This window comes from Cutaneotrichosporon cavernicola (assembly GCF_030864355.1).
Source record: "Cutaneotrichosporon cavernicola HIS019 DNA, chromosome: 4".
Taxonomy (NCBI): domain Eukaryota; kingdom Fungi; phylum Basidiomycota; class Tremellomycetes; order Trichosporonales; family Trichosporonaceae; genus Cutaneotrichosporon; species Cutaneotrichosporon cavernicola.
Window position 1 is genome coordinate 257,227 of NC_083396.1, and position 23,104 is coordinate 280,330.

The following is a 23,104-nucleotide window of genomic DNA, read 5'->3' on the forward strand; positions in this document are numbered from 1 at the left end:
GTTGTGTTCTCGAACATCAGGGGGAGTCTGTTAGTTTTGCTTTGGTTTTGGGTTGTTTACTCTCCTTCTCTAGAACATGCTTGCCTGCCATCATGACAGTACATTGCTCGATGCATAGCCTTCTCCTACCTCCTCCTCTACCTCTACGCCTACCTCCTCCTCTACTTCTACCTCTTACGGGAGATAGGATTTTGTGTCCCGCGCCCGTCGGCCCATGGCAGAGGACACCCCTCTTGGACCCTGTTCCGCGCCACCCTGTCCCAACCCTCTACCCTCCAGTAGTGTTCCCGCCCTGAGACCAGTACATGCGGCGAGTTTGGTCAGTCTTGTTCTACATCTATTCCTCTGTGCACAACCTCAACCCCCAACAACAGTCTGTCCCTCACAACCACTTGTCAATAGTCCATTAACTGACTAGGTTCAGGTAAACCAACCAAAACTAAGACGCACAGTCAAACGTTACATTCTACACCCCCTCCCTATACCTTCCTCCAGCAACCACTAGCATCCTCACATCCTAACAGCAGCAACAACTCACAACGCCCATCCAACACCCATTCCACATCTTCCTCATCATCACATTATCATCTTACTCCTTAATCTCCTCCTCTCCTTCATCTTCTCCTCTCCCGCCCCTCCCCCCCTCCCCCACCCTCGTCACTCCTTCAACTACGGCCTCGTTCATTAATCCCCTTCTCTCCACCCTCCCCCCTTCCCGGACCCCCCGACCCCCCCCCCCCCCCCCCTCCACCTCCGTCAGCGCCTTCCCTCCACAATCTTTAGCCTCTCAATCAACCCCGGACTCGCGCACACGGACCTCAACATCTCTTGACAACCTTAGTCACGTCGTGACTACGCACCATGGCGGCCGCCGAGGGATCCTCCTCGCGATCGCTGAGCGGTACCGCGGGATCTCCCCTTCCCCGAACAACGCCTGGGCAGCTCACATCCCCCTCTTCCCCACGATCGGAACGGACCGCGTCCCCCATTCCTCCATCCAACGCTTCGGCCTACTCGTACTCTTCGGCACAAGGCTCTCGCTCCGGTTCAGGCTCCACCTCGCACCACACACATACCCCCGTCTCCCCACAATATACTTTTGGAGGGCACACCCCAATGTCACCCCAGTCGTTCGCGTCTGGCACGACAGCGGGCTTGTTGCCCACCCACCTCGCCGTCCCCGACCCTGACGAGCTGGGGACCGTCCTCGAGGGTGAAAGAGAGATCGACCTGGGGACACCCCCCACCCTCTCGCCAGAACCCCAACCCCAGCCCCAGCATCCCGACCCATCCGGTGAGGACGCGCGCGCCGGGTCGCCAGAGTCGGTCGCCAGCGCCGCCTCGATGGGCGGGACACCAACCAGCCGCTCCCATCAATCCGGCCACTCTTCGTGGCAGTTTCACGAATCGCACGCAGCCAGTTCTGCCGCAATCAACATTGCTCACAAACAACGTGTATCGCAGGCCCCACCCCTCCCGGACAAGCCATACACTGCGCCACCCAGCGCCACCAACCGTCCATTGACGCCCACCGCTGCCACAAGTCTACTCGCTGCTGCCGCCTCCAGTCTGGCTACGCCCACAATGTCGGCCACCCGGCTATCTACCAGTACCATGGCGTCTTCCATACGGCGAAAGTCGCGCACTGGTGCAAAATCACCGCTTGGCGACGAGGACGCACCGCCTGTTCCGTCTGTGCCAACCGGAGCCATGTATATGCCGAGCGCGGGGCCTAGCGCCGCGGCTGAACTAAAGGCCGCCATAGATGCCGGTGCGGCACCGCCACACTATTCTTTCCTGGATCAGGACCCTACCGAAGCCGACGAAAACTCACCCCCGCACGGCGGTGTAATGACCTTTAGTGGCAGTGACCGGCGCGCGAGCAGCGCGTCGGCGCTTGTGCATGGTTCCAGCCCACATTCGTCCAATTCGACGCGCAAGCACCTCTCGTTCCAGAGCCAACAGTCGGAAGCGTTTGGCTATGGCGGCTACGGGACAAGCAGTAGTATGGCCGACGTCGGCGACTCGACCGGGAGCGGGAGTCAGGCGGGCAAGACAGACCGCACTGCGCGTCTGTCCGCCCAGAGTTTCAGAGACCAGTGGCCGACGTTTGCTGGCGGCCCTGCACCCGCGTGGGGCAAGCGCGAGTCGAACCGCTTCTCGCTAAAGAGCTTCAAGTCGGGCCGCTCGGGCAAGTCACGCAACGGCAAGCGCCGCAGTAACGGCAACCCTCTCGATGTGGCAGGTAGAGGCAGCAACGAGACAGACGATTGGGTCGACGACGACGAAGCCGACCTCGTTGCATTGATGCGTCGCGCGGCCGTCCTCGAACGTCTGTTGCGGCACGGGAAACGCGCGTCCAACATGAATGCCAATCCGCGCATGGTGCAAAGGTACTCGCACTGGTCGATTGCGTCAACGTCTCTGTCCAACTATGGCCCGAGCCGTGTGGCGACGTCGCGGTCTAGATCTGGCTCCCCGGTCAAGTCGCAAACGCCGCCACCACAAAGGCGATCAGCGAGTAGCGCCACGACCCACACCCACCGCTCGAAACGCAGTGCTACCAGCTCGCTTCGCCACCGCCTCCAGCGCAAACTGGGGATGCGTACTGGCGGGCGCGACTTCCAGGAGGTGGGCAGTGACGACGGCGGGGACTTGACCGAGCCCGACATGACTGTAGAGGGGATTGAGGACGATAGCAGCATGTCGATAAGAACGCCGCAGACACCCATCCGGCGCGCGTTCTCGACCAGCTTCAGCCAGCAGCGCGTGACGCCATCCCCGAATGCCGGAGTGGGCGTCATTGTCTTTCCCGAGCTCGCTGCCCTCCCTCCTCTCGAGCCACCGCGCCACGACGGCGAGGTGTGCGCACAGGCCTGCCTCCCACCCTCCGTGGCTGTGCCATATACACCGCTCGCCCCTCCTCCAGAGGCCAAGCGCGACTCGCGTATCAAGAACAAGCACACGCGCACGGCGAGTGGCGGCTCTGACGGCCTCCTTCATCAGCGCTCGCTCCGTTCGCTTAAGAATCTTCGCCACGCGTTTGACGAAAAGGCGGGCGGCGGGTTCAGCGACAACCGCGCCTCAGTCCACAGTGCCACGGTCCTCATGGGCGACGTGCCGACCTGCGACCAGCGCTTTGGCGTGCGTCGCGCGCGACGACTGCGCATTGTCGCAGCCATTGTCTGCATCTGCGGCATCATTCTCATCGTGGGCCTCCTCGCTGGCCTCCTTACCCGACGCGATAGACAATAACCCTTCTCAGTGCTACCCCAGGTTGTCAGTAGTGTAACTTTAGTATCATTCCGCCCTTTTCCGCTACCCCGTACCCGTTTCGCTTGATGGCTTGATGGCCGCAGGGACAATGCATATATTGCTGGGTTGCGGTTGTTACGTTTGTCGGGTATAATACAGGCTGCTACAGGACTCTCTACTATTGCCGCATGCTGTCGAGCAGTTCCATACTGCTCACCGAGTTGCCACGGATGACCTGGTGTCAGCTGGTCAAGGGGTTGAGGTTAAGGAAAAGAGTCGCGTCGAAGGCACGGGAGGGGGAGTCAGTCACGCTGGTGAACGAGGAGTGCAAGTGTACCTGTCTTCACCAGCCCTCATCTGCACTCCGAGATGGGATTTCGCCGCCTCTGACGCCCCGTTGGTTCTCCAGAATCCTTCTCAACCTCCGTCCCACTCTTGCACTGTCGTCCGCCACCTTTTTCTCTTCCTCGTCATCTATCCCTCTTTATCCGTCTCCTCTCTCCTCCGTCCCTCTACGCTCTCATCTCCAGTACCCCACTTCTCACCACGGACTCTGGAACCCCCCGTCGAAGCCTCTAGTAATCCCACCCACACTCACCCCACCCCCACACAGCTCACCCCACCCCCACCCCACACAACTCACCACCATCCCAGCATTCTTGCGCTGGCCGCCCCCAAGCTCCTCATACGCCTGGTCAAGGACGAGGTTGAGGAAGATGTCGAAACCGCGCAGGATGCCCGACACGGCCCGCCCACCCTGCAGGTGGATGTACAGGCGGCGGTCCATGAATTCTGTGGTCAGCGCGGGTGTAATAGGCGACGGGTGTGCGTCATGGCATGGCCTAATCTCTGCCACCAGTCGACATACTCTTAAGCTCGGGCTGGGCAGGACGCGACATTGTTCAGACTCGATTATCTGGTTGGCGCGTGTTTTAGGGTGCGTCTCAGAGGGCGCAAGTGATGGCCGTAAGTGATGGATGAGTGGTGTTGTTGTCAATTATCCATCAAGGTGGAGGATGGATGGAAGAGTCTGAGCTCGGCGTTTGCCACGTGTTGTACCGTGGCACTCGCCACCCAACCCTGTTAACCCCACAGTTGACCCCACCCTCCAGCACAACTTGACATATCAACAATAGATATAACGACTTATCACTCTCATCACGACCGCAACCCGTCTCCCTCACGCACTGCACTCGTGGCCGGAACCACCTCCACTTCGGCAGCCCCCACCCCACCACCCATGTCCCCCCGCGACCGTACCGCCGAGTTCCACTCGGCTCTCTCGAGTATCCGCGCACGCACAGCCGTGCCAGCCAAGCGCGATGCGGTAAAGGCACCCCTCCTGCCGCAGGGAGCTAGTGCGAGCAAGTCGGAATTCGGGCGACTGGCAGGCAACATCGCAAAGGACATTAATGCGACGACGCTCAAGTTGCAGAAACTAGCGCAGTGTGAGTCGGGTCAGATCTAGCTGCAGCTCTATATATCTGCAGGCTCACTATCACCCACCAGTTCTCGCGTCCCTCGAACAACTCACTATCACCCACCAGTTTTCGCGTCCCTCGAACAAGCTGACACCAGTGGCCAAGCGCAAAACGCTCTTCGACGACCGGCCCATCGAAATCTCGGAACTGACCTACATCATCCGACAGGACATTGCGTCGCTCAACACGCAAATTGCCAGTTTGCAAGCCTATGTCCGCGCACAGAAGGGCGGCAAGGGCAAGCAGCAGGTCGAGGAGCACAATTCCAACGTCGTCATGATGCTCCAGTCGCGTCTGGCGAATATGGGCCTGGGCTTCAAGGACGTGCTTGAACTGCGTACGCAGAATATGAAGGCGAGCAAAGACCGGACAGAGCAGTTTATGCACACGGCGAGTAATGCGGCTGTGCTGCCGCCGGCGAAGGGTGAGTGTTGTTTGAGCCGAGGGCGGCGAGGCACCTGCTCCTGCAGCTGCGGCATCACGCATGGGCTGACAACAGACTCTCTCCTCTTCTCGGGGAGCAGCACCCCAGGAGGAGCCGAAGACAGGAAGGGCAAGTCCCGAGCACCGCCAGACTCGGGCAACGACTTTCTCGCGCTCAACATCGACGGACCACAGGGCGGCGACTATATGCAGACACAGCTGGTGGAACAGCAGGTGGGTTTGCTCGGCGTCAAGGGCGCCAAGCACGGTGTACGAGACGCCTTGAGGCAGCTCATTTGTTGACGGCAGGACAATTATATCCAGTCCCGCTCGACTGCCATCGAGAGCATCGAGAGCACAATCGCCGAGCTGGGCCAGATCTTCTCGCAGCTTGCCAACATGGTCGCAGAGCAACGCGAAACAGTACAGCGCATCGACGCAGACGTCACAGACATTTCCGCAAACGTGTCGGGCGCACAGCGCGAACTGCTCAAGTACTATGCGAGCATCAGCAGTAATCGCTGGCTCATGCTCAAGATCTTCGGCGTGTTGATCATCTTCGTAAGTGTCGAGTGCGAGCCAGTGCACGCGGCTTTTTGAGCCGCTGCGCCTCCGGCCAGGTCGTCGGACTGCCAACAAGCTCCAACACACACTAACCCCAGTTCCTCGTCTTCATCCTGGTCTCATAGTGTACAACATAGACATGCATGGTGTATCCTCCATCTATTCGGCGGGCATCATGCGAGCCTCGCGCGCGAGGCGCTCCTCCTCAAACCTCGCCTTCTCAGCAATCTCGCGGGCCTGCGCCTCGTCGTACCGCCGCGCCCAGTCAGCGTTGGCGAGCGACGTGTTCGAGGGCTTTTCCGCCTCCTCGGCTGCCTCCTTGGCCTTCTCCTTGGCAATACGCTCCTTCTCCGCCTTCTCGGCCTTCTCCCTGGCCTCCCGCTCCACCTTCTCCTTAGCCTCCTTGGCCTCCTTCTCAGCCTTCTCCTTAGCCGCGGCCTCGGCGCGCACCTTAGCCTCAGCCTCGGCCCTGGCACGCTCCTTGGCCTCGACCTCGAGCCGCTTCTTCTCATCGATAACAAGCGCCTCGAGCTCGGCAGCAAGCTCGTCGTCATCCACATCCGGCGCGACCGCAACGCCGGCCAGACGCACAGCGTCGTCGATCTCGCGCTGGTCGGCCAATGCATCCGCCAGCGCGTCCGTAGTAGCCGCAATACGCTCCGGCGAGAGACGGGGATCAGAGAGCGCAGATGCCAGCGCGGCCGTAGACGCCTCGTAAACTGAAATCATCTGGAGTCAGCGTCTTTCAGACTTGCAGAATCCAATAAACTGAATTGTCAGGCGTCGACTCACCTCGGCATCATCCTTGGCCTGGTTCAGCGCCCTTCTCACAGAACGTAACTGCTCCCCAGCCGCTACCCGCTTCGCAACAACGTCGTCCAACCCCTTCCGACTGCGGAGGTACGCCGCCGCCGCACTCCGCTGCCCCGACGCAACCTTAGCCCGCGCTTTGACAGTACACGTTTCCGCCTCCTTCTCAGCGGCGACAACTTGGCTCTCAACTCGCTCAAGCGCGTCCGAGACGGCGACCGCGCCGCGGTCCGCCTCCGAAACCTGACCAGTGCCAATCTTGATAATCTGGGTCAGCAACACCAAAGTCAAGAGACCTACGTCGCCATCAACCACGATCCGGCGCGCATCGCGTTCCAGCCACCGCAGGAGGATATTCATATCGGCCGTCGACAAGGGAGTGGACATGATATCCTTGAACTCGAGAGTGAACGAGGCGCGCGAGAACACGCTGTCCGTATAATTCAGGGGCGGGTTAGCCGTGATATGTGCTATCCAGGCCGCGGCCGCTGACCGGATGCTGGGAAGATGGACTAAGTCGTCGCTCGTAGCCTTCCAAAGTTGTTCTTCACTGGGGCCCGAGGAAGAGAAGGGCGACAGACGACCCAGCACGGCCCACCCCGCACCGAGGACGCCGCCAGCGACCCGAGAACCGAGGGAGGGCGCAGCGTCGATTGGCATCGTTTGCGCATCGTATCGTGCCAGCGGGAGAAGTGTTGCTGGCGTGAGGGCGTCCTGCTGTTAGCTCATTCTAAGGAACGCTCACAAGGACCCCGACTAGTCCGCGGGGACGTTGGGTGCCGTTCGCAAACTTGTCCGGTAGCTGTGAAGGGTGAAGCACTAGCGTGTCGCCAAGATACCCCGCCTTGAGGGACGCGGAAATCGCATCACCCCACCACTTGACGTTGGCTGCGTACCCGTCTGGATTGGTGTCGCGCTGCGCACGCGTGAATGAGTACAATGCCCCAAGGCGCTCCCGTGACGGTGATAGGCCCGTGTCTGCCAAGAAGGGTGGCTGCTTGTCCTTGGACATTGATGATGTTGATGGAGATGAGAGATGATGTGTCTGACGTGTTTTGATCCACCCTTGCCAGGGTTGGGTGGCGAATCGACCTTCCTTCCCTTCTGCCTCCCTTCCTGCTTTCCCCTAAACTTTCCTCCTGTCTGGCCAAAATAATGCTCGTGCATGCTATACAACCAACGCTCTAAGATGAAAACATACCCGGACTGCCTACGCGCCGCGGCGTCGCGCTCATGCTCGTGGGTCTAGACCGCGGCCCCGTTGAACGGCGGAACAGGCCCGAGCTCGGCGCCTTTTGCTTGGCCGCATTGGCGATGAGCTCCGAAATCATGCCGTTGTATGTACGCGAATCGGTTCCCAGCGCATCCTTGAGCTGGAGGAGGTAGGCGAGGAGGCCGCTCGCGCTGGCCGTTGTCTGTTCGAGCTCGGCCTGGAGCGCTTGCAGCTTCGATAGGGTGAGGAGCGCGAGCTGTTCCTCCTCGAGGCCGCAGAGCTCCTCCGCCCGCGCCGTGTCGAGGACGGGACGTGGGCCGAGATCGTACTTGTCTACATGTGAGTTGCGGGCGCTCACTGGTGCACTCGCTCCTGCGGTGGCTGGTCCGGGAGGCGGGAGCGAGTGTCGCTTCTGCGGGGCGGGGGCGGCTGACTGACTGCGCGCCGGCATGTCGGCCGTCGTGATCCGCAGTGGAGGAAGGGCGGAGAGGCGGTGCGAGTCGACCTCGTCGAGATTGACGGGGACGCCCATGGCAATGAGGTGTTCCCGGCGGACGCGGGAGCGCGTCCAGTCCAGAGGCTTGAGGATGGGTGCAGTGGTGAGTTGTGCGTAGACGTCGCGACTGGGGTCAGCGGTGAAGGGAAGGTGGGGAAAGGAGGAGAGGGAAGGTCAGATGAAGTCGTTCGCCAATCTACCCAGCAAGATACCCACCTAGATTCAGACGTTAGCACCTGCGACAACCCCCCAACAGCACGCGGCGGCTCGTCCGTAAAGTCCGAATGGTTGGGCACGAGCGGCTCCAGAACGCCCATGAGGCGCTGCAGCAGCTCGAGCCGGGGCGGGACAGGACGCAGGCTGAGCGTGGACTGGAGTCAGTTACCGACATTCATGAGCTCACCCATCGGACCTCTACTGGTGCTGGCACTGGCGCTGGCGCGGCAGGCATTGGTGCGACGTCAGCGTCCCCGAAATCCCCAAAGTCTCCGAACTCGTCGCCACCAAAGTCTGCCGGCGCTGGGTCATCAAAGTCGTCAAAGTCGTCAAAGTCATTGGCGGGTGCTGCGGCCAAGTCGTCAAAGTCATTGGCGGGTGCTGCGGCCAAGTCGTCAAAGTCATTGGCGGGTGCTGCGGCCAAGTCGTCCATGACATGTGGAGAGAAGTCGTTTGCGGGTGGGGAAAAGTCGCTCGCAAGTGCTTTGGCGGCTGGGGATGCGTTGGCGTCAAAGGCGCCAGGTGCATTGTGTGAAGAAGGCGTGTCATCCTTTGGAGAGGCAGATTGAGAGAGCGCCGCTCCAGAATCGTCGGCGGGCTTGAGCGGCGACCCGAACGCCTCAATGGCGGAAGGCATGGGCGAGAAGAACTCGTGCTCGTCTGCGTCGGCTGCGAAGGGGTCTGGGGAGGCGGCACGCTTCGATGGAGACGTCGTGAATGGGTCCGCTGCTCGTTTGGGAGACGTCGAGGGGGAGTCGCGTGGAGAAAAGGCCTTGGAGGAGAACGGACCTGCGTACGGGTCGGTGGAGAATGGGTCAGAGGCGAATGGGTCGGAGAGGTGGTTGTCGAGCGGGATGTCGTCGAAGCCAGCGTTCTTGGGCAGAGATGAGGCGGGCTCGGATGGAGAGACGAGCTTAGATGGAGATGGTGGTATGGAGCGCCCCTCCCCCTTTGCTGGCTCTAGGCTCGAGAGGCTCACCCTCACCAGATCGGCACTGGGCGAGCCCAGATCTCCGTCCTTACTGCTGCGGACGAGGGGGGACTCACCCACTACCTCGCCCGATGGCCGGGGAGATAATGCTGTCGGCGTGCCCGATCGTGGGCTCTGGGCATCTGCCCATGGGTCGTCGTCCATGCTGAATGGGGAGATGTAGAATGCGCGACTGAGCGATGAGGCGGGCGAGTGTGACACGCGCCATGGTGACTGTGGAGGTTTGCCACGTGGTAATGCCGGTTGGTTCTGAAGGTGGTATGGGACGTAGGTGAATGAGCGCCGGGTTGGGGTCGGTGGCGTCGATGGCGCCGACCACATCTTGGATAGCGTTGATGAGTAGAGAGAATAAAATAGATAGACCACAGTGTTGTATGTGCGCAGAGTAGACATGGCCTGTGCAGCGCACACACCGTCAGAGACCATCGGCTTCTCACGTTCTCATCATCGTAACAAGTGCATACAGACTACATGACACTGTACCGCCCCCCAGCCGTGGGGTTGCGGTCCGCGTTCTGCAACGCAGCCACACTCGACTCGATGATGATGCGCCTCAGCTCGTCCACTGCCGTCCGGACGCGGCGCTCGTCATTACTCTCAATAAGCAAGTGGAGCTTGGGCTCCTGTCCAGGCGCGGGGTCCTGCCCTGGCGGATAGTACACGCCACGCATGGTAATACTCGCACCGCTGATCTCGGACAGCAGCAGCATCTGCTCCTTGTTCGTCGCCTTCCACCGCGCCTTTTGTGGGTAGTCGTTGATGGGAAAGACGGCATGCCAGTCGGTCGCGTCGGGGTCCTTGGTCTTGCGGCCTGTTTCTGGGGAGAGCGCGGCAGCGAGACCAGCCGCCTTCGGATGGTCGGCTTGCTTCTGTAGCCTGCTCGCGATCTTGGCCAGGTTCGCTGCGTCGATGTGCCGCCCTTCCTTGCGCGCCTGCTCGAGTGCCGCGAGTGTCTGCGCCGGCAAGCTCTTCGCATCTTGCCGTGTGCCACGCATCGCAGGGCCGGAGGGCAGCTTGTCTGGAGCCGGGCCGTTGACGACGTCGACATTGATTTCAGTGTACGTGTAGTCTGCCTCGCCCTTGAGCGAGTTCTCGGGCACGTTGCTCTTGTAATCGTTCGTCTTGGGCTTGTACGGGATCACGGCGCCCTCGCGCGACGACAGCGAGACAGCCTCCGACGTGTCGCCGTACGTGTGCTTCTCGGCGCGGTCCTTCTCTTCGCGCTTACGCTGCATTTTTTCCAGACCGTGCCCCACATATCCTGATCTGTGCGCCTTGGCCGTACCCGCCTTGAGCTTCTTCATGAACTCGTCTGCCATCTCTTTGAGGTTGTCCGGCACGAATGCCTTGGAGGCCTCGAGCGCGCGCACAAGGTCAACAGACAGCTTGTCCTGCTCTGGCGTGATAAATGTGATGCACGTGCCAGTGTTCCCCGCGCGTCCGGTACGCCCAGCGCGGTGGACATAGTCCTCCATGTGGCTCGGCGCGTCGTAGTTGATGACGAGCTTAAGCTCCTTGACATCCAAACCACGAGCCGCGACCGATGTGGCGACGATGATTGGGATATCGCCGTTCTTGAAGTTGCGGATCGCCTCCTGGCGGTCGATCTGGTCCTTCCCGCCGTGAAGCGACGAGCTGAGGTACCCGCGACTCAAAAGATCGCGGAACAGGTCGTCGGCCGCCTCCTGCCGCTCCACGAAGATGAGGACGCGGAAGTCGGGCTCGTCGGGGTACATCTGGCCCATCTCGCCGAGGATCTCGAGCAGGCGGTTGAACTTTGTGTCCTCCTCGCGCACCTCGATGCGCTGGTCAATCTCGGCCGCGACAACACTCTTGCCACCAACTGTAATCTCGAGAGGCTTAATCAGGATGCGGCGCGCCAGCGCCTCCATCGACTTTGGGAACGTCGCGGAGAAGAGTACCTTCTGGGCGTCGGGCCGCGTGTTGTTGATCATCTTCATCACCTGCGGCTCGAAACCCATGTCGAACATGCGGTCCGCCTCGTCCATAACGAGGAACGTCGTGCGGCGGAGGTTGGTGACGCGGCCGTTGTTTGCAGTGAGGAGGTCGATCATACGGCCTGGCGTGCAGACGACAATCTCGCAGCCCTTCTTCATCGCCGCAATGTCGTCCGAAATCGACTGCCCTCCAACAGCGCAGGTCAGCCGCAGCCCCATAACCTTGGCAAACGGCCTGGCTTCGCGGTAGATCTGCATAGCGAGCTCGCGCGTTGGCGCGAGGATGAGCCCGATCGGCCCGTCGAGGCCGCTCACCGGTCGCTGGTCCTTGACATGCCGCAGCATCGGGAGGAGGAATGCGATCGTCTTGCCCGAGCCAGTCTTGGCGACGCCGATGACATCGCGCCCGCTCATGATGGCCGGGATGGATTGCGCTTGGATCGGCGTCGGTGCCGCCCAATCCTTTTGTTGGATCACATCCAGACACCCGAGTGGAATGCCGAAGGCTCCCCACCGGCGAACGGGCTTTGGCGCATCAGTCCCCCGGATACGAATACCGTCCATCTCGAGGCGGATCAGTTCGGCCTCTTCCTCGTCCATTACAGCCGCCTCTTCGGGTACAGTGTAGAAGTTCTTCCGGAACGGCTCGTAGTCTATGTTGTCGTGGTCAGGAGTCGGCAGGTCCTTCTTGCGACTCTTGCTTGCGGCCTGCTGCAGCATCGCCTCAGCCTTGGACAGCTCCTCCTCGGCGCGGTTGCGCACAGTCTCCTCGTCCTCGCCGTCGCTCTCGTCCATCCCAACATTCCCCGACCGCTTGGCGTCAGACACGTTGACAGTCTTCACCTGTTGGTCGTTATCGCGCATGAATGCGTCGAGCGGATCTTCCTCCTCCCCTTCATCAACATCCATCATGCCCCCGTCCCCATTCCCGTTCGCTTCAGGGCCCACCACGGCGTCGTTCTCGTTGTCGTCTCCCTGCGCCACAGCCATGTCCTCGTCGACAGACGCCAATCCCGCCTCGGTTCCGCTCTGCACCTCGGCATTAAAGTCTGGAAGGTCGAGCTTCTCGAGCTTGCGGTCCTCGACCTCTTCGTCATCGAGAGCTGCAAAAGAGCGCTTGAGCGGTGTCGGCTTTAAGCTGGATAGCGAAGTCGCGCTAAACGACAGCCCACTCTTGGCGACCGCTGCGTTGAGCGGATTCAGCGGGGCAGACTCACGTTTTACGGGCGAGCGCCGGTCGGGCTCAGGAGTGCCGGCAGGGCTGGTGACGTTGCTCCCCTGCGCCTTGCGCTGCCGCTTCCAAGCCTCGAGGCGCCCGCGCGCCTGCCGCTTCTTCTCCTCCTCGTCGCCAGGCCCTGGCGTGCCGGACGCAGCCCGGCCGTTCGTGAGATGACTGTCATCGCGGCTGTCGCGCCTGTCATCGCGGTGGTCGCGGTCTCGCTCATGCTCACGGTCATCACGCCGGCGCTCGTCCCGGCGCTCATCTTCACGCCGCTTGTGGCGGTCGCGGTCGTGGTCGCGATCGCGCCGATCGTAATCGCGGTCCCGGTCTCGCCTATCGTCCCGGCCGTAATCGCGCCGGTGGTCACGATCACGATCACGGTCGCGCTCCTTCACGTAGCGGTCGCGGTCGTCGTACCGCCTGTCGTCGCGGCGCCTGTCATCGCGGCGATCTCTGTCGTACCTGTCGCGATCGCGGTCGTCGCGACGGCGTGGTGAGGGGCTACGATAGCTCCGGTGTGAGGAGCGGCGTGGCGGCTCAGGAGAGCGGGACCTACGAGGAGAGCGGGGCATGCCGCGGTGTTCTCTGGATGGAGAGTGATATTGAGTGGCGTTTGAGTCTGGGTCGCTGAAAGTGCGACTGGGTGGCGAGTGCCACAGGGGTATTGCCGCGGAAATAACCGGTGGCTGAGTGAGCCCCGCCTCCACCTACTCCACCCTTGGTCCGGCTGGACACCTGACGCGACGCGTTCATGTTTGTGTCTCATCCATAGCTCGTCCGAGCACCACAAATAATGGCATTCCTTCTCCCCGAACTCCTGGCGTCGGCCGCCGACATCACGCTTCCCAACCTCCTGGAGGCGCAGGACAGGCTCGAGGCCGAGGCACGCGAGGTCCTTCCCTACTCATTTGACGAGTGCACCTTCTCCAAGGGCGCGATCCGGCAGTCGGTATGGTCATGTGTGGGTGAGTGGCGATCACAACTCGCTCAGGTTGCGCCAGATATGGGGATGTTCTAAAGAGAGGATGGCGCTGGAAAGGCATGACGGATCTCCTTTGGGATAGAGGGCGCGACTGACGGACAACCCGCGCAAGGCTGACACCAGACTGCGGCGAGAAAGGCGTGTGCTACGGCTGCTCAATCTCCTGCCACTCCGGTACGTTCCCTCTCCAACCGACCTGATCCAGAACATCGCCTTGTTGAGCTCTGGACCAAGCGGGGTTTCACATGCGACTGCCCGACGTCTGCCATGTGCGCACCTTCCTCAAGCACCAGCAAGAGGAAGTGCCACCTCTTCCCGGCGGACCAGCAGCCGCAACCACCGAATGAGAGCAACACGGGCAGGTACACGCACAACTTCCACGGCGAGTTCTGCCGCTGTGGTCGCGATTATGACCCGGAGACGGAGGCCGAGGCGATGATTCATTGTCTTGGATGTGAAGTGAGTCGGCGAGTTTTGCCGCTGTGGTCGCGATTATGACCCGGAGACGGAGGCCGAGGCGATGATTCATTGTCTTGGATGTGAAGTGAGTCGGGCGGCGGAGAGCAAGGAACGGTTGAGAGAGTAGCAGAGAATGGCCGAGAGTGGTGAACGAGAGGGAGGAATCGAGCGTGAAGTAAAACGAAGGTGGTGGGGCCAGACAGCTTCATTCTGGTCTTCAGCTGACAGCAGGACTGGTTCCACGAATCATGTCTCAACCTCGCCCCGCGCAAGCCGGAATGGGCCGAGCCGCTTGACGAAGACGAGGAGGAGAGCGACTCCCTCCTCCCGTCGGACAGCTACGACGGACTGTTGTGTGCTGCATGTGCGGCGCATCCGTTCGTCAACGCGCGGAAGGGAAAGGAAGGGTGGATGGTAATCGGGCCGCAGGGTGAGGGGTGGGTCGTGGAGGGCCGGAATGCGGAAGACCCGAAGAAAGATGGGAAGGCTGAGGAGGTGAAGGTCGAGGATGAAGCCAAAGCGGACGCGGAGGCGCCAGCAAGTCTCAAGCGCAAGTCTGCAGACGACGGACTCGTTGCGAAGCGTGCGCGGGTTGACGACATGAACCCGCTTCTGGTGGTGGCCGAGACCATCACTGCTGAGCTACCCTCTGAGCCCTCGAAGTCTGTCGCCAAGCCTACAGACGGATCCACTGCCACCGAACTCCCTGCCACTCGGCTCCGGACGTCGGCTGGCGACGTCTTCCTTGCCCATGGTATCCGCGAACGCCTCAGAGCCACACTCTCGGTACGTCATCACCTCATCTGCCGAGTTTCGAAGAGTCTGGATCCAGCTGACCCCAGGATGCCGAGGCCACAGTACTTCCGTTCCCCCTCGTAGATGAGGAGATCTACGAGCCGCCAGCCGACTGCCCGCCGGAGACGCTCGAGGAGGTCACGCAGCGCGTTGTTGGTGGCTTACCGCGTGTCCAGGCGATCGAGGCGTTGCATGGGTATGAGGCTATGCGGTGAGCTTACTGAGCACCGAAGTAAGCTGACGTCAGGGACAAACTCAAGGTCATGCTTGCTGGTCACGTTGCGAGCGGGGAGGTGGTGAGCCGTGACGACATTGAGAGCTTCTTCGAGAACCTGCGCGCTGGCCGCGCCAAGTAGGCCAGCGTCCAACAAACGATGTAACCTGTTGTACTGTAGGATGACGTACTACTGAATGTCTGACGTGGCTATGCTGATGCATGTAGCGTAAATACAACAGAGTGATTATAGTTGAGAGTGACAAGTCTATGCCATATGCTCATCGTCCTTCTTGCTGCCTGCGACACCACCGCTCGCGAGTGCCTCGGCCTGCTTGCGCATCGCCCACTCGCGCTCCCATTGTTCCTCCTCTGCCTTGTCGAACGCCTCGCGCCCCTCGGCCCAGCGCTCCTGAACATCCGATATGTCGGCATATCCGCCGGGGATCGCACCTGACGCACTCGAGAATAGTGCATGCAGGTTGTCTTCGGTCGTGCCTCCCGACGGCATGAAGACATATCCGGTCACTTTGTCGATCAGGCGCACGAGGTGCATCATCGAAGCCTTGTCCTCGACGGCGAGTGTCTCGAAGCCGACAAGAGAGAACTCCTCAATGAGCTCCACCATCGCCGAGTTGAGCTTCGCGAATTGCTTTGCGCGGGGGACCTCCTCGAGCTGCCGCACGAGGTACGACAGGTCCTGCACCTCGGTGTAGTAGTCAAGGTTGAAAGCTGCGGTTAGCTCCACACTGCGGGAACGGGAGCTCACGAAGATCCCCAAAACCGCCAATGGTGTCAATCTTGGAGAACACATTGATGTGGGGCATCTCGAGCTGAAGCATCGCGCGCAGGGCCAGGAGCACCGCCGAGATGTACTTGGAGGCGTCGGTGATGGCGTGCGCGTCCGTGAGGTGGATCGCCGCCAGGCGGTAGTCCATCTTGAGGAGGCGCTTGACAATGCGCTTCAAGCTGTCGTGGTTCGTCCAAAGCTCGGCTTGGCCGGGCGTGTCGATAACAATGTAGCCGTTCCCGCCCTGTGGTTCGAGCAGAGCGTCGAGTTGTTCAACGAGCCAGTCGAAGTTGGCCTCGACGTATTCAATGCAGTAGAGCATTGCTCCGTTCGGCCCTAGTCCGTACTCCTCCATCACGTCATCGAGTGTGATGAGAGACGTGATGGACACGGCACACGGATATGGCGGGTTGGAAACAGCCGGGTCAAGGTTGATTACGTTTACTGGCCGGCCGAGCGCAGTGAGGAACTGGTACATGCCGTGGCAGTATGTCGATTTGCCTGCACCAGGAGGACCAGTGACGAGCTGGCCAAAGGCAGAGGAGTGTGTTTCCATGCTGGACGCGATGATGAACGGATGCGCTGGAGATGGATGAGGAGGTCGCTAACCCGTGCGAGGACGGCTGCGGGGAGGAGAAGGGAAGTGGTCGACAATGTCGGGGTGTGGGGTGTTCACGTTGAAAGATGACGTGCTTGAAACGGACCCCTTTGGGAACCTTGGACGCTTAGCCTGAGGCGGCTGTTCGGGGGGAGTGATAAAGAGATGTTGTTGATCTGGGACGATTGGAGTGACGCCAAAAGTGGAGGAGGCTACTCCGACGGTGGAAGGAGATGGAGAGAGCGATGGAGTCTGTGATGTCACACGGTGTTTGGATTGGTCCCGCATCACCCCTGGTGTGGCACTCTCCGCCTTTGCAGCGGCTTGCCGGAATGCTACGAAAGTCAGTCCACAACATTCCTTCGGATGTTTCCATCAAATGAGCTGTCACACTCACAAGCAGAGATCCAGGAGTCGTCACGCGGTAGCGTGGCAATAGGCCGCGTGCTAGAGCCGATTCTAGAGACGCTGTCCCAGCCAGGAAGATTGGCGTCACCACTGGGGCTCCGCGGTGACATAACAACGCCCAGTCCGCGGGCGTGGGAGGCAGAGCCAAGCGGGTGCGATGGTGGCGCGTTGATGGGTTGGCCAGAAGACGAGTCAAAGGCCTGGAAAGAGATTGGCTGGGCCTCCATCCCCATCGTCTGTGGGCTCAACGCACGCTTAGCCGTATAGGCATCTGGGTACGGTGACACCTGCTCGAGGCCGATAGGGGAACCGACGGTGCCCCGCGAGGGATCGGATACACCCGAGCTGTAGCCGCGCTTGCTGTGAATGGACGTGAGCGGCTTCGGCGCCTGGTCGTGAATCGATGCGAGCGGCTTCGGATTGTCGTGGACGGAGGTGAGTGGCTGCGGCGGACGTGGAGTCGCGGCAGCACCGGCAACGAAGGAGAACTGCTTCTCCTCAACGGGCGTACTCTCCGCAGTGACCATTGGTGTGCTCTCGGCGGTGGAATGATCTCCAAACGGCGGGGCAGGTGCGCGGGGAGCAGTCCCAGGGCGGCGCGAGTCACTGCGAGCCGGCGGGTTGATCATTCCCGGGGCACCGGTCGGTGCCGTCCTAGGCCGACGCGTCGTCGATGGGCCGGCAGTGATCTGCGGCGTGCGGAAGAAGAGACCGCGGAAATTCTCGTCCATGCTATTGCGCATCGAGCCCTCGTCCGAGCCCGATGAAAGGGAACTCTCAGCCGAGCGCTGATCTTCGTCGTACTCGAACGGTTCCGTGGCATCAGTCCCGGGTGCGCGTGGGCTGCGGACCTTCGCGCGGGGAGTGATCATGAGCGACTCGACAGTGTCGGTGTCGGGGGAGATGGGCTCGCGATTCTGGTCCTCGTCATCCAACGCAAGTCTAGCCTGGCGAGTGGGGGTCCTAGGGTCTTGCGACGACAGTAAGGCAGTGAACGTGGCGCTGGTGGCAGGTGGAGTCACTGCCGACTTGGACTCGTCCTGGCCCAAACCAACAGCGTGGCGAGAGGTGCCAGGAGTGGCGGAGCGCGCCTCGCTCAGCCGTGTGTAATCTTCCTCGGGCTCCTCGTGGGCTGTCCAGTCCCCAGAGCCTTCGCGAGCGTCCTCGTAATTAGACAACGCCGAACTGGATGAAATAGGGAGCAGCTCAGGGAGCGTCGCCTCTGACAGACCTCCTTCAGAGTCCGTGTCCACCGTGTCCACATGAGAGGCAGCCGGTGTCATCCAGTTGTCGTCCGTCTCGGAGTAAAGCGAGACGCTCGACGTTGCCGATGCGACGGTCGAGACGTCGGTCAACTGGCGCTGCCGCATCCCTGCACCCAGAGTGCTAGTGCTGGACACAGGCATTGGTGTCTCGCCGCTGTCCCAGCTCTGCACGTCCGAGGAACTCTGGTTGCGCGAGCCCTCAGAAACGCTGGTGTCGACTTGGGCAGGCGTCGTGCCGACTTCGACTGGCGTTGTACCATGAGTAGTGGTAGGCCAGCAACTCATCATCCTGGGAGAGAACGTGTTGGGTTCGTGCGGGTCCGGAGTCGGCGATGCCGGCGTGACAGCCGACAGGCCAGGAGGTGGGCTGGAAGTCATACGCGCACCGAAGAGGTTGGCCGCAGGCGAGCCTGACGAGGTCGAGACGAGGCCAGCGGAGAGGGGTGGACCAGAGGTGCGGCGCCTACGCCCCGAGTTACTTGAAAGACTGCGGCGAGCAAGGTTGGCCCGAAGGGAGCCAACGGGGGTGTCAGGAGGTGGCTGCCCTGCTAACACCGAGACACGCGTCTGCCTGAGGGGCGTGGGCGACGCGTCCATGATCGTAGGCAGCCCAGTCTGCGGCGGCGGCGTGGCCACAACGTAGTTCTTCGGCGCGGGACCCACTGCGGTAGTATGGGCTCGCGGAGTCGACTCCTCCCCAAATGTGTCGTTGTTCGGCGGGGTCGGGGCCCGGGTCGGCATGGAGCCAGCGGCCAAGACAGCAGGGGGTCCAGAAGTCATGGCGGCCAATTCGGTCCAGGATCTGAAGGATCTCAATGACTGACTGCGTGACGGGATGAAGGACGCCAGCTCGTCAGTCGAGTTGGTCCGAGACCCAACAGGCGGTGTAGGCGTCGGAGGCGGAGGACGCGACGGTGGACGTCTCAAAGGCGGTATTCTACCGGACATCGAGGACGGTCTGGCGGGAACAGCCGCAGATGCAGTGATGAGCGGAAGTGGTGGGACATAAGGTGGCGTTGGGGGATCGGGAAGTTGGACTGGCGCCGCCGACGAGGTGGGCGTCGGCGGCGCAATCGACTGCTTCAGCATAGGCGATTCGTCGCCACGGACGAGGGACAATGGAATGTGATGCTGCCTTGGCGAGGACCTCATGCCTGCAGGGAGGGGCGGAACAGCCGGTACGGTTGGCACATCCCTCGACGACGTGCGTCGACGATGCCAGGAAGAGGGTGGCGTGCGCGGACGAATGGGAATTTCGTTGTCCCGAGGGCTCATCGCTCTGCGCCCAGCACTTGGAGACGACGGCGGCGAGGTCGACCTGTGGCTGCCGCCACGCGGACGGCCGAACCACGATGTCTTGGGCGACTTGGGCGAGGTTGGGCCAGGAAAGACGTTCTGCGCCGACTGCGCAGCCGTCTGAAACTCCGGCGACTCACTCGGATGCCCGGGTCTCGGGAAACGCGCAGGGGACATGGGTGCGGACACGCCACCTGAGTGTGTGGTTCCAGAGTGTGCGCCCGAGTATGTTGAGGACTGCGTCGTGACCTGCGAGTACATCGACATCTGCGAGAAGCGATGTTGAGGGTAGATTTCTGGGCTCTTTCTCCCGTCACCGAACATCGGAGGTGATTGGAACGCGCGCATCGTCTGCTGTCGACGATGTTGCCGGGCCAGGACGTAGCGTGCATGGGCAGAGCTCGGGTCCTCGCGGGTAGGTGGTCCAGACGACGGCGGCGTGTCCATGGGCAGCCGGTGCTGGACAGGTGCAACAATCTGGTCTGTGGTGATCGCCATGCCGATTTCCGACTCAGGAAAGTCATAGTTGAGTGGCGATGAGCGGTCGGGGGTCGGCAGGTGTGGCGGCGGCGTAGGAAGTCTATTCGGGTCTGAGCCCGCCGCAAAGTCGATGCCGCGTGGAGGATGCTTGACATGCAGGCGAGAACTGTCGAGACGGCTGTGGTCTGGCGCAGTGGCGCCACCAACCATAACAAGGTTTGTGCCACTGGGGGCGTGCCGATGGGTTGGTGGCTGTAACCTAAACTGGAACGTCCGAGGAGGGCCAGTCTGGCGTCTCCTCAACTTGGGAGGCGGCGATCCATGGCGACCCCGGTCGCCTTCGCGGACTGTCCCACCCCTCTCAGGTAAGCGCTCGAGACGCTCGCCGTGGTCGCTATGTCCCGTCGTTGAGTGTGCCGGACGGTAGTTCAACAGATCAGGGTTGCTGCGCGAGTGGATATTTTGCGAGCGAGCTGAGCGGCTTCGTTGAGGAGCAAAGCTCACTCTATGCTCGGGGTCGAGGAGAAGCGAAGGCGTCGATGTGCTCTTCGGCAGACGCTGCTTCAACGACAGGGCAGCGGGAGGAAGTGATCGGATGGGAGTCTTCGGTGTCGTCGGGGCACCGGTGATCGCCGTCGACGGAGCTTCTGAAACATTTGTGCTGCGTCTTGACGAAGGAGCGTGACTTGGGCGCGACGACACGTACCAAGGTGCCTGCTGGACAGACGACGGAAAGGCTGCCAGCTGCATCTGCACTGGCGAAGGAGATAGTGGAGCTAGTGAAGGTGCCGTGTTCGGGCGCGATGAGCGCTTGACAGGTGTCTGCATGTGGGGGCTCATGGCCTGCTGAGGAAGATTGTCGTGTGATCTAGTGTGGCGAGTGAATCGCCCCGTTCCGGATCTGAATAATGACCGTATAGAGCTCGCCGTCGACTTCGACCGCGTGTACTCAGGTTTCTCTCCAGCGGTGAGAGAGTGTCTAGACCACGACGGATGTACAGGGGTGCCGGGCTGCTCGCGCAGCGACCACTCGTCTGAACGGCGCCTGCTCATTAAGCTTCTCATGCTGCCGCTCCGCGACTTGCGGGTTATGGCGGCCCATTCTGTACGCTCAGCCTCGCGGACCTCGCCTGCGGCATAAACACGGTCAAAGCTCGAGTTTGGGTCGTCAGGGTCGACGGTGACCACGTTGTCTAGTTCTGGCGTGTCTGGAGGCGTCACCTCGTGGGCGTGCATACGGGGTCGAGGGAATGTCAAAGCGTCGCATACCGTGTTGACTGTCAGACGAGATCGTGAGCCCTCACTGTGTAACGTGACAGTCGAGTCCTCAGGCCACCTGGACACGCTTCCTCGTTGTCCGTGGAGTGCGGGCGTTGAAGTGTTGTCGCCAACGCGGGGGTATGGGGTTCGTTCTAGTTGCAGAGGTAGGTGCTGAATGTGGGGTGTGCTGGGGTACGTGGAGCCGTAGGGATGATCGTCCATACCTTCGATGCGCATGCTACGAGACAAGGGTGAGAAGAGCATCTTGGGAGCCACCAGACCGGTCACAACGGAGGGCGAATCGGTAACGCCCGATCCTGTGGCCCCGACGCCCGGAGACGATCCCAAGAGATCGGCTGACTGGGCTGCTGTTGGGCGATGGCCGAAGCGAGGGTAAACCTCCTGGCCTTGCTTTCCCATTAATGGAGTCTCGATGAGCGTGGGCGTGGACACCGAGGCGAGCTTTTGCTTGGCCTTCCTGCGCCCGAACCAACCGAAAATGGTCTTTTTCTGCGGGCGTTCTGGAGGGGCCGCAGGCGCTGGTGCAAGGCCGATGCCCTGCGCACCAGACGGCTTAACTGGCGCAGAGAGCGAAAGGGACGATGCGACATCTGGTGGGCGGTAAGGCACATAGCCATCGGTGCCTGCTACCTCGGTGTGTAGTTTGGCCTTGTCTTGTAGGGATGGCTGCGACTTGCTGCGTATGGAGCCAGCACGGCGCCAATGATGGCGCCGTGTGTCGCCCAACATTTTGCCCTGGGCCGCAGCGACTGAGTCGCGCGAAGCGGAGAACGCTGCGGGATTGAGACGGACGCTGCCAAAGGGAAGGTTGTGAGTACTGCTTGATGCGACCGAGTTGCTGATATCGTGAGGAAAGGAGGGCAAGGAAGGTGTGGTTGGTGGAGGAGATGCAGGCGGGGAAGGTGGTGACATAGGAGTTGATGGAAAGAGTGTGGTTGGATGTTTTGCGGATTGACGCATGGTATTAGGTAGCGTGAACGTGTTGGAAAACGTTGACGCGTGCAAGAAAGTGTAAGCATCAAGACATGGCGAGTTGTAGAGTCCAAGAGGCGCTGGAAAAGATGGTTGGGTGATCGAGGACCCAAGGAGGGTTCAAAGGATGGTGGAAGGAGGGCGAGGAATGAGGAGAGCGGGGAAGGGAGGGAGGGAGGCTAGGATGGAGGAGAGGGCGGGGGGTGTGATCCAAAGGTGGGAGTGCGCAGCGCCGAGTAGGCAGCGGCTCGAGACACGGGGCGGTCAAGAAGAGATGGAGATGATGAGGATGCAAGTCTAGTGTATTTTGGGAGTGTAGGATAGCTAGGATCAATAGGTATAGATATGACTCGGGAAGGGTGTAAGGTTGGGGGGTTACTGTAGTCTAGATTGAATTGAGGCGGCTAGGATGTCATGACGCAAAAACCTTGTTGACGCCTCTTACCACACAACAGACAGAGCAAGTCACTCACCGTGCAGGACGTTTAGGGCCAGTCTATGTGTGGCGTGCGTGGCGTGTCGTGTATCGTGTATCGTGTCGTGAAGTCGGCAATCGCGTCGTGAAGTCTGGAGTCGGGGTGTCGGGGAGTTTGAGAGCAGAAAAGCGCAGTGAAGGCAAGGGAAGAGACAATGGGAGGTGTTGGGTTGGAATTACACAATTGACCAGGCCAGGCCAGGTACGAGGTGGTGTACGGCAGTACGGGCTGTATGGGCAGTAGCGCTACTGTCGTAGTGGTAGTAGAGTACGGTACTAGTTGGCTCGTGGCTAATAGGGCATGGAGGGCATGACCTAATCGCCAAGCTGGCAAGCTGGCTCAGAGCCGAAAGCTGAAAGGTCGAAAGAGAGAGATGTGGTAAAGAGTCAGGGGTAATGTGGATGAGCAAATCAATAAGGTTACGGATCAAAGTCTAATCTCTCTATTCCCCCCTTCATA

The 23,104-nt window shown here is 60.9% G+C and overlaps 8 protein-coding genes across 8 annotated transcripts; 3 read left to right on the forward strand and 5 right to left on the reverse strand.

The window, feature by feature from the left end:
- Window positions 1-861: 861 nt before the first annotated feature.
- CcaverHIS019_0401170 (uncharacterized protein) lies at window positions 862-3,255 on the forward strand (the record flags this gene model as incomplete). The annotated part of the gene is made up of 1 exon (XM_060599917.1): window positions 862-3,255. One exon carries the CDS (start codon window positions 862-864, stop codon window positions 3,253-3,255), a length of 2,394 nt encoding a protein of 797 aa, XP_060456562.1.
- A 178-nt stretch (window positions 3,256-3,433) lies between these two features.
- CcaverHIS019_0401180 (uncharacterized protein) lies at window positions 3,434-4,154 on the reverse strand (the record flags this gene model as incomplete). The annotated part of the gene is made up of 3 exons (XM_060599918.1): window positions 3,434-3,490; window positions 3,899-4,047; window positions 4,124-4,154. The coding sequence occupies 3 exons, from the start codon at window positions 4,152-4,154 to the stop codon at window positions 3,434-3,436; spliced, it is 237 nt and encodes a 78-aa protein (XP_060456563.1).
- Window positions 4,155-4,495: 341 nt separating this feature from the next.
- On the forward strand, window positions 4,496-5,848 carry sed5 (uncharacterized protein; the record flags this gene model as incomplete). Its single annotated transcript, XM_060599919.1, has 5 exons — window positions 4,496-4,703; window positions 4,834-5,160; window positions 5,236-5,393; window positions 5,469-5,720; window positions 5,822-5,848. 5 exons carry the CDS (start codon window positions 4,496-4,498, stop codon window positions 5,846-5,848), a joined length of 972 nt encoding a protein of 323 aa, XP_060456564.1.
- A 34-nt stretch (window positions 5,849-5,882) lies between these two features.
- CcaverHIS019_0401200 (uncharacterized protein) lies at window positions 5,883-9,770 on the reverse strand (the record flags this gene model as incomplete). Its single annotated transcript, XM_060599920.1, has 7 exons — window positions 5,883-6,452; window positions 6,516-6,800; window positions 6,834-7,247; window positions 7,279-7,433; window positions 7,735-8,369; window positions 8,459-8,613; window positions 8,646-9,770. 7 exons carry the CDS (start codon window positions 9,768-9,770, stop codon window positions 5,883-5,885), a joined length of 3,339 nt encoding a protein of 1,112 aa, XP_060456565.1.
- Window positions 9,771-9,916: 146 nt separating this feature from the next.
- On the reverse strand, window positions 9,917-13,382 carry PRP5 (uncharacterized protein; the record flags this gene model as incomplete). Its single annotated transcript, XM_060599921.1, has 3 exons — window positions 9,917-12,591; window positions 12,625-13,139; window positions 13,186-13,382. 3 exons carry the CDS (start codon window positions 13,380-13,382, stop codon window positions 9,917-9,919), a joined length of 3,387 nt encoding a protein of 1,128 aa, XP_060456566.1.
- Window positions 13,383-13,422: 40 nt separating this feature from the next.
- On the forward strand, window positions 13,423-15,221 carry CcaverHIS019_0401220 (uncharacterized protein; the record flags this gene model as incomplete). The annotated part of the gene is made up of 7 exons (XM_060599922.1): window positions 13,423-13,594; window positions 13,735-13,785; window positions 13,817-14,070; window positions 14,117-14,155; window positions 14,302-14,856; window positions 14,913-15,076; window positions 15,113-15,221. 7 exons carry the CDS (start codon window positions 13,423-13,425, stop codon window positions 15,219-15,221), a joined length of 1,344 nt encoding a protein of 447 aa, XP_060456567.1.
- A 126-nt stretch (window positions 15,222-15,347) lies between these two features.
- CcaverHIS019_0401230 (uncharacterized protein) lies at window positions 15,348-16,425 on the reverse strand (the record flags this gene model as incomplete). The annotated part of the gene is made up of 2 exons (XM_060599924.1): window positions 15,348-15,811; window positions 15,849-16,425. The coding sequence occupies 2 exons, from the start codon at window positions 16,423-16,425 to the stop codon at window positions 15,348-15,350; spliced, it is 1,041 nt and encodes a 346-aa protein (XP_060456568.1).
- Window positions 16,426-16,473: 48 nt separating this feature from the next.
- Window positions 16,474-21,926, reverse strand: CcaverHIS019_0401240 (uncharacterized protein; the record flags this gene model as incomplete). Its single annotated transcript, XM_060599925.1, has 2 exons — window positions 16,474-16,802; window positions 16,865-21,926. The coding sequence occupies 2 exons, from the start codon at window positions 21,924-21,926 to the stop codon at window positions 16,474-16,476; spliced, it is 5,391 nt and encodes a 1,796-aa protein (XP_060456569.1).
- Window positions 21,927-23,104: the final 1,178 nt, after the last annotated feature.